The sequence below is a fragment of the Phyllostomus hastatus genome, unplaced genomic scaffold, assembly GCF_019186645.2.
Source record: "Phyllostomus hastatus isolate PE091 unplaced genomic scaffold, TTU_PhHast_1.1 phas_scaffold_317, whole genome shotgun sequence".
Lineage (NCBI taxonomy): Eukaryota > Metazoa > Chordata > Mammalia > Chiroptera > Phyllostomidae > Phyllostomus > Phyllostomus hastatus.
This window is the reverse complement of record NW_025334023.1, coordinates 27994310-28016073: the sequence shown is the minus strand read 5'-3', so window position 1 is coordinate 28016073 and position 21764 is coordinate 27994310. Positions and strand designations below refer to the sequence as shown.

At 34.8% G+C, this 21764-nt stretch overlaps 1 protein-coding gene across 2 annotated transcripts in view; it reads right to left on the bottom strand.

The window, feature by feature from the left end:
- DYNC2H1 (dynein cytoplasmic 2 heavy chain 1) overlaps positions 1 to 21764 on the bottom strand; it is a 325256-nt gene that overhangs the window by 241124 nt on the left and 62368 nt on the right. For both annotated transcript variants that reach the window (XM_045817992.1, XM_045817993.1), the window contains exons 35-41: positions 20504 to 20727; positions 19816 to 19931; positions 11004 to 11203; positions 9726 to 9990; positions 8234 to 8441; positions 5433 to 5562; positions 1978 to 2133 (exon numbers count right to left, since the gene is read on the bottom strand). In XM_045817992.1, the coding sequence (XP_045673948.1) occupies positions 1978 to 2133; positions 5433 to 5562; positions 8234 to 8441; positions 9726 to 9990; positions 11004 to 11203; positions 19816 to 19931; positions 20504 to 20727 (1299 nt within the window). The remainder of the gene's footprint in view (positions 1 to 1977; positions 2134 to 5432; positions 5563 to 8233; positions 8442 to 9725; positions 9991 to 11003; positions 11204 to 19815; positions 19932 to 20503; positions 20728 to 21764) is intronic.

Sequence of the window (21764 nt, the reverse complement as noted above, 5' to 3'; positions counted from 1 at the left end):
ACAAATACATTCAACTTTTAATTGAGTTATTGTGAACTCTAAATTATAAATTGCACAATGTAGGAATCCTAGACCTTTATTTCCACCATATTCTGGTGTTGCCGATTCACTGCTCTCTACCTGTGAAAACTGTTATTTTCCAAGATATAAGGCTGAGAGTTAGGCCCTAATGCTACTCTTCGACACCTTTATTCCGAACTTTGGCAAGAGAAGGTCCTAAATGAAATATGTAACATGGCATTGAGTGGTAACAATGAGAAGTATTCAGTATCTGACAATAGAATGACCCTGGAAAGGAAAACAATAGAGAAAGCAAAGAAGAAACAGAATGATAAAAACGAAGAAGCATAATATTGGAGTCAACTCAAAGGAACATATGTTCAATTATTTCAAAAAAGGTCAATTAAAAGAAATCCCTTAATATGTCGAATTCAGTGTTATAAACAACTTAGGTAAACTATACCTTTGTAATGAAGCTCAGAGGATATCCCACACAAACCTGGCTTGGGGGATGGGGAAGGGGAGGATAATTAAGAGGTACTTTACATATCAGTGGTAACTTTGCTAGCTTAATAGTTATGTTAAAAAGCTGTGCTGCCTGGGGCCAGGGAGATGGGCATGACTTGGACTGGTGATGCAGGGAGGTGGTTCCCGTTACAGCAGCCCTGAGTCACAGGACCATGCCTGCCTGAACTGATAATGGCAGCTGAAAGAATGTGAATTGTACACTAAGAACAAGCAGATGGAACCCATTGTGGGAAGATTCGGAAATGGGGTCACAGTGGAAGCTCCAGGCCAGGATTTAAATGAGGTGCAGCAGCCATGAGGCACTCTCTCTCTACCATGCAGTTTGAAAGAGTACAGAAGGGCTGTATGGGACCACCATGAGGACTAGTGTATAAGGAGGTACCATGTGGTTTTGGATTAAGTGCTGGAGAAAACAGCCACATGACTGATGATGCTGGGAACTGTGGAACCTGCCCAGGGGAGCAATGACTACTGGGAGAAGCTGGAGATGATGAATTGTGACCAGGAGTGCTGAGCCAAGGACTTTTGTGTTTCTGAGAAACAGTACACTTCTGACTGACATATTCTGTAGCTGGCCTGATTTGGTGAAGGGAGGCAGGCCTGTGTGTTTGTGGGTATGTTAAAGAGAGAGGGATTTAATGGCAGAATTCCATCATCATTCTAAATCTGTGTAACTTTTAAATAAGCAATTCCTTTCCTTCTCACCAAATTCTGACACTAAGAGTCATGCTTCCTGGTGGCGGGCAATGTAACCCCTCACAACTGTTTCAGAACTGCATAGGTTCGGAGTTCCGTAACACTTCTACATTTATTTAAGCAAATATTGATAGTGATTAATTTATCCTAACAATCCTAACTGCTAAAACTATTCTTGTTAAGCAATTTAAAAATATATACTATTCTAGGATTAAAAATAAATAATTATTTATATTCATACAGCTAAGTAGGTTCAAAATGTCTAACAAAAAATTTGTTCCAAATTTTAGCCTATTAAAATATAATATAAAATTTTAATAATACCATCAAATACAAACTAGTTTGAAAGTTAAACATAAGTATACATGCATATGTATGTATATGCAATATTATTCTATTGAATGTATAATTTCAAAATTAAAACATTCTATATACTATAGTTATAGGTAATTGTATTTTGTCAATTAAGAGTCAGTGAACCCTGGCTGGTGTGGTTCAGTGGATTGAGTGTCTGCCTGCAAACCGAAAAGTTGCCAGTTCAATTCCCAGTCAGGGCACATGCGTGGGTTGAGGGCCAGGTCCCCAGGAGGGGGCATGTGAGAGGCAACTGATCAATGTATCCCTCACACATCGATGTTTTTCTCCCTCTCTTTCTCCCTCTGTTCCCCTGTCTCTAAAGATAAATAAATAAAATCTCTTTTAAAAGAGTCAATTTTTAAATGTGGACTGAATATAGACATTAAAATGTATTACCTCTTTGGTAAATTCCAGACGTGATTTCATGTTCAGATTTCCACCAAGCCCCCTTATGAGATTAATAATAAATTGGTCATGATTTCTGCATTCATGTAGATGTGACAAACCATTCATCACAGTCCCAACTAAACTTGTTTCGACCACGTAGTCATTCTGTTAATTAAAATCCATGATACACACAAAAGGCAATTAATTAGTTAACTTAGAACCACACAGACTGATATTCACATATCTTTTCTAATGATCTTCTTTAAATTTATCCCTCTTTTCAACTTGTAAAAAGTTCAGATTTCATTCAATTTATATATACTGTACAAACTTTGAAAATAAAAAATAATCATAAAAACAGCCGTATATTTCTAGCTATAAGTACAAAAGTCCCCAAACAGATACATAGTTTGTTTACTTCCCAAACAGAACATAAAAGAAGAATATACAAGAAGGTAAATCAATGAGCATCGGTCTAAAAAGAATCATTCCTCAGTTCCTCTTACTGTTAAAAAAGGAAGCTAGAAGCAAGGGCTATATTGATGGCACTGAACATGAAAGTCTAGTAAAAGCATGCTTAAATAAGAAACCATTTGGAGCTCTGTCTCTACGCAGAATTGTACAATGAAACTTTTAGACTGAGTTTGTAGTGATGATTTTGATCTGTAGTTCTCTGGGGTCCCTGTGTGACTGCTGGGGAGTTAGAAGAGGAAAGGGTTCTCATTATTCTGTAGGAATTTACTGAGAACCAGCCCTGGCTGGCATAGCTCAGTGGATTGAGCGTGGGCTGCGAATCAAAGTGTTGCAAGTTCGATTCCCAGTCAGGGTACATGCCTGGGTTGCAGGTCATGACCCCCAGCAACTGCACATTGATGTTCTCTCTCTCTCTCTTTCTCCCTCCCTTCCCTCTCTAAAAATAAATAAATAAAATCTTAAAAAAATAAAAAATAAATAAATAAAAAAGAATTTACTGAGAACCAATTATGCACAGAATCTGTATGTAGTACTAGATATTTTTTAAATGATCTAAACAGAGTATATTTATCATAGAACTCGAGTCTAGTAGAGGAGATGGTTAACAAGTTGAAGTAACAGCTACAGAGCAGCATAAATATTTTGAGAAAGGTAAGTCATACTGAGGGCTCAAAGCCTCTCTGAAAAAGGTGACATTGATGTTAACCTCTGAAAAATGAGATCTGGTCATGCAACAATTGCAAAGGTAAGTCATTGGTATAATTCAGGAACTAAAAGAAGTGTGTGCCTGAGTTAGCAAAGGAAGAGTCATTTAAGTCAGAGGGTACGCAAGGGCCAGAGTGCACAGAATTATACAGGATATGGTAAGGAGTGCAAATTTTATTTTCACTGCCTTTAAAGTGTTTTTAAGTAAGCATGTAAAATTATCCAATCTGCACTTTTTTTAGAAAACCACTCTTCCTGCAAAATAAATATTTTTATAACATGGAGAAATGGGAAGAAGAGCAGGAAAAAGGAGATGGGTAGGAATCCAACTGCTTAGGCCACGCCAAGAGTTCAAGGCTTTAAAGGCGAGATGGAGGAACCCCACACATTTTCCTCCAGATTGTCTAATTTGCTAAATTCATACAAGAAAGCAAAACTCTAGTTATAAACAAAATCAGTTACTTGACTAGATATAACAGGGACCTAACATCAAAACAAATTAGTTTCTAACTGCATCTTTGATATCCACGCTATGGCTCAATAATCTTATCCTGTCATCGTTCCTACAGTCACAAACCCCTACATATCTACATATTCCATTCAGCATCATTATATTTCTCATTCTTACATTAACAGCATGTAAATAGGTGACTTCAAGGTATTTACACTGGAGAACCTTGTATGTTTTACATTAATGAAAACAATGTATTTACTGAAAATGTGCTACAGCATAGGCATCAGGTATTTAACTGAGCACATACACTCTCATTCATTCACTACTCTGTTATTAGTGCAATTGGTTCTGGGGATACAATAAGGTATATGGCAGGCTTGGGGCTCCCCTCAACGTGCTTATAATAAATGTAAGCAATTATAATATAGTTGAAAGACACTGCACTGCTGCAAAAGAACAGAGCAGAGCCCTGGCTAGTGTAGCTCAGTGGACTGAGTACGGGCTGCGAACCAAAGTATCGCAGGTTCAATTCCCAGCCAGGGCACATGCCAGGGTTGCAGGCCATGGCCCCCAGCAACTGCACATTCGTGTTTCTCTTTCTCTCTCTTTCTCCCTCCCTTCCTCTCTAAAAATAAATAAATAAATCTTTAAAAAAACATATTTATTAAAAAAAAAGAACAGAGCAGACAGCTCAGTCAAACTGAGGGCTGGTGGGAGTGGTTCTTTCCCTGAGGCATTCAAATAAACCTATCTCACTTGTATCACTTCCCAAAAATCCCTATTCTTCCATCTTTCATGCTTACAAAATCGGAAAAGAAAAAGATTCAAAAACTAAAGTAAGATCTCCATTTCTTTGTATGTCTGTTCAATCCCAAAGTATTGAATTCTAAATCAAGTTCAAATTAACAGAGAAATTCAAAAAACTCACTGCTACTTATTTCCTCTATTTTTTCCTTTTTATTGAATTTATTGGGGTGATACTGGTTAACAAAATTATAGAGGTTTTAGGTTCACAATTCCACAACACATCATCTGTCCACCATATTATATGTTCACACACAAGTCAACTCTCTTTCCATCATCGTATTTCCTGTTTTTGTTAACATTTTTCGTAAAAGCAATGACATGAAAAGAATACCAAGAAAAGCTGAAAAAATCATGTAGAATATCTGAAAGCTTTCCACTGTCTTCTTTGCATGCTAACCTTCTAGTCACATTTCAAATTCAAAATTAATTAATAATTAATTTCCTTTTAAAACTTTCCTAGAAGACAGTAATACTCTCTTCATCCCATTATATTGTGATTAAATTTTCCCATTCATTTTTCTCCATTAGAAAAACCTTCTCAAGAGGAATTTTCCTGTGAATGTTCAACTCCCAAAGTCTTGTCTAATGGTATATTTGACATATTTTAGATACTTAATAAATATCTGTTGAATAAGCAAATGTTTTAAAAATATTATTAATAACTCACCATTCTACTTTAGTAGTCACTTGACACTGTCTTTAGAATGATATATACATGAGTATTTACTGATATAGTAAAATGTGACAAGATGGTTTTGTTATTAAAATTTAAAAGACATTCCAATATTCAAGATTTGGGGGTAAGCAGTGCAAGATATTGTGGATGGGAGAATTAAAGAGTTTTAAGACTAATATGATAAAACATTATACCAAGAGATACAGAAAGACAGCAATGAAGACATCTACCTGCCACTCCACCCCATATTCCAGCAGAGCTCTACTAAAAGGCAGCTATAGGTAAACAACTCTTGATCATTATATGTCTCACTTAAGTGATGAATTATGAAATATAATGGCAACTTACCTGCTTCAGAACCCATTGTAAAGCTTTTACAAAATAATCTCCAATCCAGTTTTCAAGGTTATTTCTATATTTAGGAGGTTGATTCCTCAACCAGGATTTTATCAGAGAATTGATATCTGTCTCTTCATCACTAGAACAGATTAACAAACACATAAGAAATTATTTAAGGAGACACTGTCTGTTTACTTTCAAAAACATTCTGGTCCAATAAACATTATTCTATATATGTATCTGCTAGTATACGAAGCTGGTTGAGTGACTTCGGTATGTTTATGCATACATATATTAGTTACTTCAATATATATTTACACACACATACATAAAGGTATCATTTTCTATAAAATAGAGCAAATTATTTATTAAACAATTACATATCTGCAGCTTAGCCAAAAAATAGACAAATCCTTCCTACTCAAAGTGTGGTCCACTTGTTGAAAATACAGAATCCCAAATCCCATCCCAGACCTACTGAAGCAAAAAATTCACTTTAACGAAGTCCCTAGGTGATTCAAATGCATATTAGAGTTTAAGATGCACTGTATCTTAACATAGACCATTAACAATGTTTTGTCTTGCCCTAGGTGGGCTGCTCAGTTGGTTGGAGCATCACGCCACACACTAAAAGGTTGCAGGTTCAATGCCCAGTCAGGGCACATATAGGAGGGAACCAATCAATGATTTCTCTCTCTCTCTCTCTCTCTCTCTCTCTTTCTCTCAAATTAATAAACATATCCTCATGGAGGATTAAAAAAGAAATTTAAATATTTTTTCCTTTCTTTCTATCCCAAAAAAGTCAACTACCTAGATTCACATGGCATCATTGCAAAATCTATCTGAGGTAAGACATAATTATTTTAGCAAAGTACTTAATTTTATAATTAACGTCTAATGACTGACACTAAATATAATAATGACATATTACTCAAAAATTGTATCTTACATAATTACAAAATAATTATATTAAAAACTCTTAAATTAATTTTAGAATTGACAGGGGCTCACAAGTTCATCATTTTTCCTATCTTCTAATGCTGCTTCATAGAGACACTATTAAATACTGAGCCCTTAAATTTCTCCTCTCACATTTTTATCCAGTCTAATAAGGAAAATAAAATGGAAAAGTCAAGAGTAAATATTTAACTTACATTAGATCAGCTCAAAACAAACAAACAAAAGACTCTAAGATCTTTCAAAATAAAGACCAAGTCATCAATGGCTTATCTTCTTACTGCCTAAGGAACTATCCGTCCAGGTTTGTCCATGACAATCCTGGGTTACGATAGGTACCCCAGAATAATTAAAAGCAGTCTCTTTCACTATTTTTTTATTTTACTTTTCAGTTACAGTTTACATTCAGTATTATTTTGTATTACTTTCGGGTGTGTTCTCTTTCACTATTAAAAGGTACTTATATGGCCTATTGCATAGCAAGTGCTCAATATAAATATTCTGAAGAAATAATGAAACCTACAAGCAAAATACAGCTAAACAAATGGCTACAAAAAATGTTAATATGTATTTATATTTTACATGCAATCACACATATTCATCACGCCTCTCACAAACAATAACTGGTTCACCAACAATTTTTGAACCTCTACAGCAATATGTGGTATCTTTTCCAGCTAAATATCCATATCATTCTACTTATCATTTATTTTATTTATATTGTATCTCATATTTTAATTGTTTTTATATTTATCTCCTCTATTTGAAGATATTCTCCATAAAAACAAGCTCCACATAGTGTTAGTTTTACTCCTTTCTTGCTTTGTCTCTCCTAAAATGCCTAACTCAATGTCACATATATAATAAACATTTTTCAATGTAATTATAATCTTTCATTTTATCCTATTTTCCTCCTAAGGTTTCAAGAATAACAACACATAAAATAAAAAAGATAATTGTGAGATATTGCTACAAAAGCTATAAACCCAATGTTATATATTAATAAAATCTCAGTATGTTAATTAGAGTTCATGACAAGTTTAATATAAATGTTTTCTACAATACTATTAAAGAATTAAGCAATGAAAGAATTTTCAAAAAAATAAATTTGAACCAACTTAATAACACTATCATGTGTCATACAGCTAAAATGGCTTTAAGTGGCCCTAAAAGAAAGGAACACTTTATATAAATTGATAAATATCAAATTGTAAACATAAATTCAAAAGTAAAAGAAAGTTTTCTAATTACTCATTTCAGGAAATAAAACTGGCTCTAATGTCCATGTTCTGAAATATGACTACTGTCCATATCTAAAATTAGTTCAGTAATTTATTTTTGCTTTGTAAGCCTCTTCCAGATATGATGAAGAAGAAAGAAAATATTAAGAGCCTTCCAATCTGTAAAATTAAAGGTTGGACCTTAAAATCATTTAAACTTAGGTTAGTCCTCAAATTCTATAAATCTGACATACTCCAATTAAAATATTAACACTTAGCTTTAAATTATTAGCTTCTAGCTCATAACTAGTATGTTCATTTCTCTGAGCTCAACCATAATATTTAAATAAAAGTAACAGAAAAAAGAAGGAAACAAATTAAATACTGGCTGTTTTACTTAAGCAAACAAAAATTATCATTTAGTAATTGTGATACAACTACACTGCAGAACTAATTCAATCACAGTAATCCAGGAATTCCCTGAATGAACTCAAACCTAACAAAAAATGTTAATAAAAATGAGAAAACAAATTATACATTATTCATACAACACATATTTCACTTAGCTGTGAAACCAAAATAATACTTGAAAACTATTCTAATATAACATATGCAAGTGCTTTTATGTTTTACCTAAGGAAGATCATTCCCATTCTAGATATTGTAGCTGGTGAGGCACAACTTAAATCATGAGTTTCAAATACAAAGTTAACATTTGGGCCAAACTGAATCCTTTCTCCACTGGGCATAGTAAGTAGTCGATTATCATCCAGAACCGAATTCAGAGATTCTATCCATTCGGGATCAATATCACCATCACAGATTATCCATGAGCTGACATCTATTTTCAAACCATATAAGTAAAGACAGAATAAACATATAAGTAATGATGATTAAGTAAAACTAAAGAATAAACTAATTTTCTTATTCTTTAGAAGTGATTTCCATAAACATTATTTTATATGACTAAAGCTAAATATAAAGAACAAAAAGATTCAACAGGTTGAAATTTTTCATGTAAATATGTACTACAAATGTGCTGGAGAATCCATGGACTATCCTGGCTTACCTGGCCAAAGATTCAGTTACATACCAATGCTCTGTTTATCTATGAACATAAAGAACTGAAATCTCACTAAAGAAAACATAGTGTGCAAGACTTAAGTATTTCTATTCCCACAATCTTGTGAGATATCCTTCAGATTGTTGTCTTGTGCCATGTCATAAGAATGTATGAATGCTTGGTATGTAAAATCACTTCTAGAAAATATTGATAACCCACTCTAGTGCCCTACACAAGAAATTTTAAAAATTTGCCACTGACTAATGTATTTGATATATAAAAAGAAGTAGGGAACAATCTGCATATACAACTCTTTCCACAAGACAAACCATTTTTACTCATGCCTTTTAAAATGAGAGTGGTTTCAAGTTGTACTTGAATCTTGGAAACAATGCAAAGAGAAAAATATCACCAATAAAAGTGTAAGAAACGAGTAAGGGTAGTATCTGGTTTCTACTTAGTGTAATATTATTGACTACAGTGAAAATAAAAAGACTACACTGAAAATCCTTTTCAATGTGTTACAGTTCTTTCACTCACTGGCTTAGAAAAACAACAATAATTAAATTATAACCTAACAAAAAGTAGGGACACTTCTCTGATGCTGGCCAAAAACTCCCTTAAACACCAAGCCAAAAAACTGAGACCTTGAAGTCTACTGTTTTATGACTTAGGTTTTCAAATTTATTTAAAACACTATATTCAAACTGATGAGTTAAAAAGTGTTTACACAAATACCAGCTAAATGAAAATCTGTCATGTTGCATATTTATAAGGCATTATGTATCAACTCAGCAATCAAAATTTTATATTTCTTCAGTAAATTCATCTAGTTGTGAATTTCAATATACCCAGATTACTGAGTTAATATTATAATAAAAGTTGCTAGAGTATAGGTTAAAATGATAGCATCTCTCCAGCCTCCCCAAAGTAAAATATCACCATACATCATGAAAACACAGTTCCTGGTCATGTGTAAGACTTGGTAAAAATAACATTATAGACAAGATTTATCATCCTCTACAATTAAGTAAAGCAATGAATCAGACAGCAAAGACCAACCTTGAGGTTCTCGTACTACTTGGCGAGCACTATTTGTCAAAACACCATCAGACCATTCCCTTGTATCCATGTCAATATGGCCTAATAATTGATGTCTCGGCATAGCTTTGGGATTCATGGTATACTGTTTGACCACTTTGCCAACTTTAAAAAGTGCTGCCCTTAACATTCTCCAAAGAGTTGATTTCCCAGCACCACTTGGACCAACAATAACAACTCCCATCCTCTGGCGTAACTGTTCATACAATTCTAAAGCCTTCTTGATCTAGTAGAAAAGGAACATGTTCACGTATGATTTACAGTATACAATCATACACAGTTCTGCTCTCATTCTATAACAGTTACTCTATTCCAAACATATAAATTAACCCTTTGATTTCTTCAGTGGAAGAGAAAGCCTTAAATAAAAAATATATATACCTAAGTGAACCTAAATATATTTACAATGTGATCTTTAAATACAACATTTCTTTAAAAGAAAACAGTATGTTTTCTGTTATTTGACATATAATATGTTTATTATGTTCTTCACTCATTCATCAAATATATTATTTTATTCACTTGTTGATTTATATCTTATCTCCCTCAAAAAAAAAAACCAGAAGGAAGTGTTCATTTTGAACATGTACTCGTGCTATGTAAAAAGACCTACTAAAAAGAACTAAGAATTTTCAAAGTTTTACTAGTAGTTTCACTTTGACAATTATGTATAAAATTTATATAAAATGGGTCTATTCTTTTTTTTTAAGATTTTATTTATTTTTTTTTAGAGAGGGAAGGGAGGGAGATGGAGAGAGAGAGCGAGAAACATCAATGTGGGGTTGCTGGGGGTTATGGCCTGCAACCCATGCATGTACCCTGGCTGGGAATCGAACCTGGGACACTTTGGTTCCCAGCCCATGCTCAATCCACTGAGCTATGCCAGCCAGGGCTTAAAATGGGTCTATTCTATGCCAGGCTCTGTAAAAGGCACTGTGAATAAAATGGTGAGCAAAAGTAGACATGGATCCTGCCTTTCATGGAGACTACTAACTCATGAGGGAGACTCAATATTAATGAAATATACAATGAAATATTAAATAACTATATAAAACAGAGTAGTGAAAGCACATAACAAGGTCACCTAATCTGAATTTAAAATCAGGGAAGGCTTCCCTGAGCAAGTGAAATTTAGGTTGAAAGACAAAAGGTAAGTTGAAAGATAAAGAATAAAGATAGGTAATACGGAATTTACTAGGAGAAAGGATCAATATATTATAAAACATTCTTGAGAGTTACCTGGTTGGGTATGATTTCATAATTGGCCTCCTCAAAGACTTGCTTTAATGCAGCACTCAGTTCATCATATTCTACTTCTTTAAAGTCAATTCCAGGAAACACATCTTTGACCAGTGCATCAAACCGAGTGCAATCAGCAAATGTAAACTTTGACATTGTATTAAGCCTCAATGCTTGTACCACAATATGACTTTCATTAACTAAAGAAAAAGTTTCATTTAAAAATCATTAGTTATGAATTTAATGACAATAAAGATAACATGTAAGTTCCTTGATATGTGCATTGTTAGTAATTAAATAATGCACTATAATTTAGTAACATTTAAAGACCTATGCTATCACATGAATTAACAAGTTTACTTTATTATCTTTTCACTGCTAAAAAATAAGTATCCCTAAGCAGAGTCATGAACTCTCTTTCATAAAATTTGAATTGCAGGTATGCTCAGACTTTAATAATAAAAATTATTATCATTTATATTTGCATAGTACTTAATAATTTTGATGTGAACTTTGTAACAACTGTGTAAAGTAAGAAATTATTACTATTATTACCCTAATTTTACATATGAGAACATTACATCTCTAAGGGTTTTAATGACTTACCTGAAAGAGCACAACAGTATTATTTTATATAGCTAGAATTTAAACCAAAATAAATTCCAAATTCAAGTATCTCCCCAAATATACCAGTATTGCTTCCAGATAATGACTAGAAACTAACAAATGGAGCAAAACTCTGTTATCAGCATTGCTCAAAACAGGATCATAAACCTATTTTTATACCAAATGTAAATCTCATATTATTGCCATATTTTTACTTTTTAAGGATATTAGCTGCTGATTGATAAGTCATATACATAAAGGCAAAAAAGTATTTTTAGCCTGGTATTTTGCTCTGTTTTAATATTTCTTTGTTCAAGTACATATAATGAGACTTGGCTGCACTAGAGTTTATTTTAAGCACTGAACTCACAAATTAGCCATCTTTATTTACTATGGGTATAGTTTCAATATTTCTTAAAAATCATCAGAGACAGACAACTGAAAAATAGTAATTTAGTTATTTAACCAAATAACTATACTGCCCTGGCATATGTCTACCTAATAATAGAGCTAAAGTAGCTTCTTTTTAAAGATGTATACTTTGATCACTTATAAGTCCAAATAAGTAATTTCATGTAATCCTTTTTTCCATGTTGTCTTATTTTCAGTGTTTTAACTTTTTATTTTTTAATTTCCTAATATTTTTATTTTTCGATTACACTTGACATAAGATATTATAGTAGTTTCAGGTATAACCAAGTAATTAGACATTTACATAACTGATGAGGTGATCTCTGATAAATCTAGTACCCATATGACACCATACACAGTTGTTACAATATTATTAACTATATTCCCTATACTGTATTTTACATGCCCATGACTATTCTGCAACTACTAATTTGTAACTTCTTAATCCCTTCACCTTTTCACCCATTGTCCTAAACCCTCTCCCATCTGGAAATCATCAAAATCCCCCTGTCTCTGAGTCTGTTTCTAATCTGTTTGCTTATTTTTTTTAGGTTCTACCTATAAATGAAATCATATGGCATCTGTCTTTCTCTGTCTGACTCACTAATTCAGCACAATATCCTCTAGCTCCACCTGTGTTGTGGTAATTTCAGGTAGTCCTCCTTTTTTTCTGTGCTGTCCTATTTTCATAGTGTTTTAGCTTAGTTTTTTAATAGTAACATGAAAAACCCAAATACTCAGCCTTTCATGAAGGCATAGATCCATGGGTGGGGGGAATCATTTATAATATAAATGGAAAAAAGAAGTGGTAAAAGAAAATGAAATATACCTGCATCCATACTGATCTAAATAAATGATTTTTTTAAAGATTGTATTTATTTATTTTTAGAGAGGGCAAGGGAGGGAGAATGACAGGGAGAGAATTATCAATGTGTGGCTGCTTCTCGCAAGCCCACTTCTGGGGACCTGGCCCACACCCAGGTATGAGCCCTGACTGGGAATGAAACCAGTAACCTTTTGGTTTGCAGGCCTACACTCAATCCACTGAGCCACACCAGCCAGGGCTAAATAAATGATTTAATAAATACATATGTAGGGGAAAAGAGACAAATGTTCAGTGCCGAACAGTTTCATATAATATCCCCCCACCAAGAGATGGAGCAAATCCTTGCCACCTCACTTTGAAGATAAACTAGATTTAGTAATTACTTTCCAACACATAGAATAAGAAAAGATGGAAATAATAACTTTACAGTGGAAAACCCTGAGAAACACTAAGATAAGTGATGAAGGTGAACATCACCAGTGACAGCATGTGGTTATTATGCACCCACTAATACAATGTGATAAGAAGGGCACTCCACTTCTGTGATATTCTTTCCAGATACTCATAACTCAGTCTAATCATGAGAGAAACTAAACAGATTGAAGAAAAGTCTACATGATATCTGACTAGTGTTCTTCAAGATTGTGTTATAATCTTCAACACTTGTATTATAAGTGTCTGAAAAACAAAAATAGACTGAGAAACTGTCGCTAAGGAGAGGAAGCTAAGGATATAGAACCACTAAATAAAATGGGGCACCCTAGATTCAATCCTGGAACAGAAAGGATCATAATAATAAAACATCAGAGACTTCTGGCCAAGATGGAGGCATAGGTAGATACATTTTGCCTCCTTACACAACCAAAAAAAGGACAACAACAAATTTAAAAACAAAAAATAACCAGAACTGCCAGGAAATCGAACTGTATGGAAGTCCAACAACTAAGGAGTTAAAGAAGAAACATTCACTCAGACCAGTAGAAGGGGTGGATATGGGCAGCCAGGGCAGAGAGGACTCACAGCAAGATGGCAGCTAGGCAAGGGAACAGCTGGCAGATCAAGCGGTTCCACATTTGTACACAGATAAAACGGGAGGAATAACTATGGAGCAAGACAGACCATACAACCCAGGGTTCTAGCACAGGAAAACAAAGCTTCGAAATTCCTGACAGAAAAAACCTGTAGTGGTTAAGGGGGACAGGAGCAACTCCCAGCCTGACTGGAGTTTACTGGAGAGACCCACAGGGTCCTAGAACATACACAAAACCACTGACCCACAAATCAGCATCAGAAGGGCCCAATTTTCTTGTGGGTATTGGAGGAAGTGACTGAAAGCCAGCCAAGAGCTGAGCAAGGAGCATTGCTCCCCCTCGGACCCCTCCCCAACATACAGTGCCATGATACAATGAAGTGGGTTGCTCTGCCCTGGTGAATACCTAAGGCTCCACCCCTTACTACATAAAAGGGGAGCTGAGACAAAAACAAAATATGGCCCAAATGAAAGAACAGATCAAAGCTCCAGAAAAAATACAACTAAATGATGAAGGGATAGCCAACCTATCAGATGCAGAGTTCAAAATACTGCTTAATCAGCATGCTCACAGAAATGGTCGAGAATGGTCACAAAATAGATGACGAGTGAAGGCTATGCAAAGTGAAATAATGGAAAATGTACAGAGAACCAACAGTGACAAGAAGGAAACCAGGACTGAGACCAACGGCTTGCACCAGAAAGAAGAAATAAGCATTCAATCAGAACAGAATAAAGTAATAAGAATTTTTTAAAAAATGAGCAGGCTTAGGAACCCCCAGGACCACTTTAAATGTTCCAACATCTGACTCACACAGGAGCCCAAAGGAGAAGAGTAGGAACAGGAAATGGAAAACTTATTTGAAAACATAATGAAGGAGAACTTCCCTAATCTGGCAAAGGAAATAGACTTCCAGGAAGTCAAGGAAACTCAGAGAGTCCCAAAAAAAGTTGGACCCAAGAAAAGACACACCATAATTACATTACTCAAAATGAAAGGCACATCATAATTACATTACCCAAGATGAAAGATAAGGAGAGAATCTTAAAAGCAGCAAGAGAAAAGGAAAATAGTTACCTACAAAGGAGTTCCCATAATACTATCAGCTGATTTCTCAAAAGAAATCTTACAGGCAAGAAGGGCAGGAAAGAAGTATTCCAAGTCATGAAAGGTAAGGACCTACATCTAAGATTACTCTATCCAGCAAAGCTATCATTTAGAAGGGAGGGCAGATACAGTGCTTCCCAGATAAGGTCCAGTTAAAGGAGTTCATCATCACCAAGCCCTTATTATATGAAATGTTAAAGGGACTTATCTAAGAAAAAGAAGATCATCAAAAATACAAACAGTAAAATGACCAACAAACTCACAACTATCAACGGCTGAACCTAAAACAACAAAAAATAAAAACAAACTAAGCAAACAACAAGAACAGGAACAGATTAACAGAAATAGAGATCACATGGAGGGCTTTCAGTGGGGAGGGGGAGGAAGGAGAATGCGGGAAACAGCACAGGGAATAAGTGGCATAAATGGTAGATACAGAATAGACAGGGGGAGATTAATAATAGTAACGGGAGCCCTGGCTGTTGTAGCTCAGTGGATTGAGCCCGGGCTGTGAACCAAAGTGTCGCAGGTTTGATTCCCAGCCAGGGCACATGCCTGGGTTGAGGCCATGGCACCCAGCAACTGCACACTGATGTTTCTCTCTCTCTCTTTCTCCCTCCCTTCCCTCTCTAAAAATAAGTAAATAAAATCTTAAAAAAAAAGAATAGTAATGGGAAATAGAGAAGCCAAAAAACTTACATGCATAACCCATGAACATGAACTAAGGTGGGGGAATGATGGTGGAAGGGGAGATACAGGGTGGAGGGGAATAAAGGGAAGAAAAAAATGGGACAACTGTAACAGCATAATCAATAAAATATATTTAAAAAATTTTAAAAACATCATATGAAGTCTAATAGTTAAGTTAATAGTATGTAACAGTGTCACTTCCTTCATTTTAACAAATGTATCCTGGTCAATCAGAAATGAAAGAGGAGAGATTACAACAGATACCACAGAAATACAAAGGATTGTAAGAAATTACTACAAAGAGCTGTATGCCAAGAAATTTGAAAACCTAGGTGAAATGGACAACTTTCTAGAAAAAATATAATCTTCCAAAACTCAATGAAAAAGAAGCAGAAAGCCTGAACAGACCAATAACAACAAAAGAAATTGAAGCAGTAATCAAAACACTCCCAACACACAAAAGCCCAGGACCAGATGGTTTCACAGGAGAATTCTACAAAGCATTTAAGGAAGAGCTAACCCCTATCCTTCACAGACTATTGCAAAAAATCCAGAAAGATGGGAGTCTCCCAAACTCTTTTTATGAGGCCAACATCATCCTAATTCCAAAACCAAATAAAGACACAACAAAGAAAGAAAACTTCAGGCCAATAACACTGATGAACATTGACGCTAAAATCCTCAACAAAATACTGGCAAACCGCATCCAACAATACATTAAAAAGATCATACACCATGACCAAGTGGGATTCATTCCAGGGATGCAAGGATGGTTCAATATTCGCAAGTCAGTAAATGTAATACATCACATAAACAAAAGCAAAGACAAAAAACCACATGATCATATCAATTGATGCAGAAAAAGCATTTGATAAGGTACAGCACCCATTCATGATAAAAACACTCGGTAAACTGGGAATAGACGGAGCATTCCTCAACATAATAAAGGCCATATATGAGAGACCTTCAGCCAACATCATACTCAATGGCCAAAAATTAAAATCTTTTCCACTAAGATCAGGAACAAGACAAGGCTGTCCCCTTTCACCACTTCTATTCAATATAGTACTAGAAGTTTTAGCCACAGCAATCAGACAAGAAAAAGAAATAAAAGGCATCCAAATCGGAAAGGAGGAAACAAAACTGTCACTGTTTGCAGATGACATGATAATATACATAGAAAATCCTATAGACTCTACCAAAAAAACTGCTTGACCTAATAAATGAATTTGGCAAAACAGCGGGATACAAAGTCAATATCCAGAAATCAAAGGCATTTCTGTACACCAACAATGAAATAGCAGAAACAGAGATCAAGGAAAAAATCCCATTTGAAATAGCAAAAAGAAAAATAAAATATCTAGGAATAAACCTAACCAAAGAGGTAAAAGGCCTGTATTTAGAAAACTATATAGCACTCAGGAAGGAAATCAAGGAAGATACAAACAAATGGAAACATATACCATGTTCATGGATTGGAAGAATTAATATCATCAAAATGTCCATACTACCAAAAGCAATTTACACATTCAATGCAATTCCTATTAAAGTACCAATGGCATATTTCACAGACATAGAACAAACATTTCAAAAATTTATATGGAATTACAAATGACCCCGAATAGCTGCTGCAATTTTGAGAAAGAAGAGTAAAGTAGGAGGGATCACAATACTTGACACTAAACTATACTACAAGGCCACTGTAATCAAAACAGCCTGGTACTGGCATAAAAACAGGCACATAGACCAATGGAACAGAAAAGACAGCCCAGAAATAAGCCCAAGTCTCTATGGTCAATTAATATTTGACAAAGGAGGCAGCAACAGAAAATGGAGTAAAAATAGCCTCTTCAACAAATGGTGTTGGGAGAACTGGACAGCCACGTGCAAAAAAATGAAACTTGAGCACCAACTTACACCATATACAAAAATAAATTCAAGGTGGATAAAAGACTCAAATATAAAATGTGACATCATTAAAGTCCTAGAGGAGAACGTAGGTAGGAAAATCTCAGATATTTCACGAAGAAACTTTTTTACTGACTTGTCCCCTAAGAGCAAGGGACATAAAGGGAAGAATAAACAAATGGGACCTCATCAAAATTAAAAGAGAACCAACTGTATGGGAAAACATATTTGCCAATGATACCTCAGACAAGGGTTTAATCTCCAAAATATATAAAGAACTTACAAGACTGCACTCTAAGAAGACAAGGAATCCAATTAAAAAGTGGGCAAAGAACTTGAACAGACACTTCTCCAAGAAGGACATACAGAAAATCCAAAGACACATGAAATGATGTTCAATATCGCTAGCTATCAGAGAGATGCAAATTAAAACCACAATGAGATACCACTTCACACCAGACAGAATGGCCATCATAAACAAAGCAACAAACAACAAGTGTTGGAGAGGTTGTGGAGAAAAGGGAACCCTAGTGCACTGCTGGTGGGACTGCAGACTGGTACAACCACTATGGAAAGCAATATGGAACTTCCTCAGAAAACTGAAAATGGATCTGCCTTTTGACCCAGCAATTCCACTGCTGGGACTCTATCCTAAGAATACTAAAACACCAACTCAAAAGAACCTATGCATCCCAATGTTCACAGCAGCACAATTTACAATAGCTAGATGCTGGAAGCAACCAAGATGTCCATCAGTAAATGAATGGATCAAAAAACTATGGTACATTTACACAATGGAATTCTATGCAGCAGAAAGAAAGAAGGAGCTCCTACCCCTTGCAACAGCTTGGATGGAGCTGGAAAACATTATGTTTAGAGAAACAAGCCAGGCAGTGAAAGACAAATACCATATGATCTCACCTTTAACAGGAACCTAAATACCAAAATAAAGAAACAAGCAAAATATAACCAAAGACACTGAAATAGAGGACAGGCTGACGGTGACTGGAGGGGAGAGAAGAGGGAATTTAAGGGGACAGTGGGAAGGGTTCACAGGAACAAATTTAAAGGACACATGGTCATAAATTAAGGGGAGGGTGGTAATGGGAGGGAAGTGGGGAGGGTGGGAGGGGGGGACTGGATTGGGAGTACAAAGGAGAAAACTGTATTTGAACAATGATTAAAAAAAATGTATCCTGGTAAATATGATAAAACAATGGAAATGTTATCTTTGCAACTTTACTGTACATTTAAAATGATTATTTGTTAAAAAGTATTTTTCACCCTGGCTGGTGTAGCTCAGTGGATTGAGCACGGGCCTGTGAACCAAAGGTTTGCTGGTTCAATTCCCAGTCATGGCACATGCCTGGGTTGCAGGCCAGGTCCCCAGTAGGGGGGGTGTGAGAGGCAAGTACACATTAATGTTTCATTCCCTCTCTTTCTCCTTCCCTTCCCCTCTCTCTAAAAATAAATAAATAAAATCTTTTTTAAAAAATTATTTTTCCCTGGCTGGGTAGTTCCGTTGGTTAGAGTGTTGTTCCCATAAGACAAGGTTGTAAGTCCAATACGCAGTCAGAGCACATACAAGAATCAACCAGTGAATGCATAAAATAAGTGGAACAACAAATCCTTCTCTTTCTCTCTCTCGCTGTCTCTTCCCCTCCCTTCCTCTCAGTCTTAAAACCAATAAAAATATTTTTAAAAATGTATTTTTTATATTCTTAAGTTTTTTTAAAGGGTTATTTTGTTCGGTATACTGTCTCTTTGCAAGAGGAAATCTAGGTGTTTCTAAGGTTTCTATTGTTTTAAAACCAAAAAAATTCGTAGGTTCTACTCCAAACCTACTGAAGTTTGGAGGTTGGAGTCCAACAAATTTGGTTTTAGCAACCCTCCAGGCCATTCCAGTGCACTGCAGACTAGACTATTCCTCCATATATCACAACTTTTTAGTATTTAATGCACATTTTAAAGTCAGGATAAAACAGTAGGCAAAAAACTAGGGAAGATCCTAATAAAGTTAAGAACTTCAGTTAAAAAATAACATATCAATATTGCTTCATTAGTTGTGATAAATGTACCATGCTCATGTAAGATGTTAACAACAGAAAAAACTGGGAACAGGATATTCAAAAACGCTATATAGTATATTTATAATTTTTCCATAAATCTACAACTACTCTAAATTAAAGTTGACTTTAACAAATAAAATGATATTTAGAATAAGGAACCATACCTTTAGGTTTAATGCCAGTTTTCTTCAGTTGTCTAAGAAGATTTCCACTTCCTCTCAGAACTGTCTTCAAAGCTCTCAAACCCCAGTCATAATGCTGCTGAGGTGTCAAAAGCTCCCTTAAGTAAAAACATGAAAATCAAATCAAAACATAAAGTTTTAAATAGCTATCAAATATTCTTTTATCATTATATCCAAAGAAATACAGCATATAACTCCTGACAAATAGAAATGAGTACTGATATTCCAGCACTGAAATTCTAGTTCGATCTTTTAAATGATATAGACTAATTGTCCATAGCATTTGCTCAAATAAACTAGAAGTCAACCTCTACTACCAAAAATAAGACGTAGGAAACACTATAAAGGATTCTTTCTAAAGAGCAGTTAGTTTTTAGTGCTCAGCTTGTAAGTTAGATCAGTTAAGTATTTAGATGGAGCACATCAAAAAAGTTTTTTGCAGAAAAAAAGTGAGATCAGATTTATAGTATTTATGAAAACAGGTGGTTCTGGCCCAGATTCTTTTATTATTCAAACTAAAATCGTTCCTGTAAACACCTTATGTAAAGGCAACACCAATATGAAAATCACTGAATAGGTAAATTAGACAAATGTGAAAAATAGTCGCTAAAAACCATAATCAATCATTGAAACCACAAAATATAAAAATATTTAAAACAATAAAACTCACCTAGATAGATTAAAGATAGCTACCAATTTTCTGCCCAATACTTTAGCATCTTTAAAGCCTTCTGAATATAGAATAACTTCTGCAATAAGCTCATTATCTGGACGAGACATGGCTACTGGCCTGAAAAGCTGTTTAAGATTATCAGGCAGTTTTTGTCTTCCTCCATAACCTTTTCCAGCAGGGTTCATAGTGATAAAAATTCCAGAATTAGAATTTATTTCTACCTGAAATATTAATTAAAATACAGATATCAATATTTAAAACTATAAACCATTACCAATAGAAATTTTATTGTGCCATATATCTACACATAAACCTTATTCCTTAGCAAAAAAGTAACAACTAATGTGCTTACCATCTCCTCATTCAACATATAATAAACTCCTTAGGAACAACACTGCTTTGTACAGGTTTTTTAAAATTAGTTTTCGAGGCTCAAAGTTTAAGAGAACTACTTTGAATGCCTATTCATGCAACATATGTTTATTGAAATCCTTCCTCGTCATATGCAGTTTGCTAAGTACACAGAGACAACACAACTTTGGACCAAAGTCAGTAATAGTTTATGCCCCTTTAAAGCTTATAGTCTACTGAGTAAGGCAAAAAGGAAATCCTAGTGTGATAAATGCTATGACAGAGAAGAGCAGAATATTGTAAGAGTACCAAGCAGGAGCATTTCAAAAAAGCACAAAGAATAGAAGCTAAATTAGAATGTGTAAACTATTAATGGGCAATTAGGCAGAAGAAATATCTAGAGTATGAACACCTGGCTAGAATATAAAGAGAAGGAAAGAGAAAGAGCAGTGACTGGATGAAAAGATGAATTAAGGGACGATTTCCTTATGTTTTAATTGTATTATACAGGGTCCAGCACAAATAATGCCCCTTTTTCATTACAAAATCTTTTATTCCAAAATCATAAGCATGTAATTCTGTAACATAACAATATCACCCTCAAGCAGACCATATGACATTTTAGGGTAAATGCTCCAATTAAAACTATTTAGGTGAAATGCTCTAATTAAATTATTACACCCATATTATTACCCTACTAACCACACTCAAATAGGCATTACTACTGCCAGACCCTCTATAATAGTATTATATATAATATATTATTAAGAAAGAAAGGATGTGATTTTGTTTAAAAGTTAAGAAGGAATGGGTAAAGGAAGGCAGGCTAAAACTGTGGCAGAGGGGGGTAACTAAGAGAGGGTTCCTGGGAAGCAGATTCTGAAGTCTAGGCGGGAAGGTCAGCACT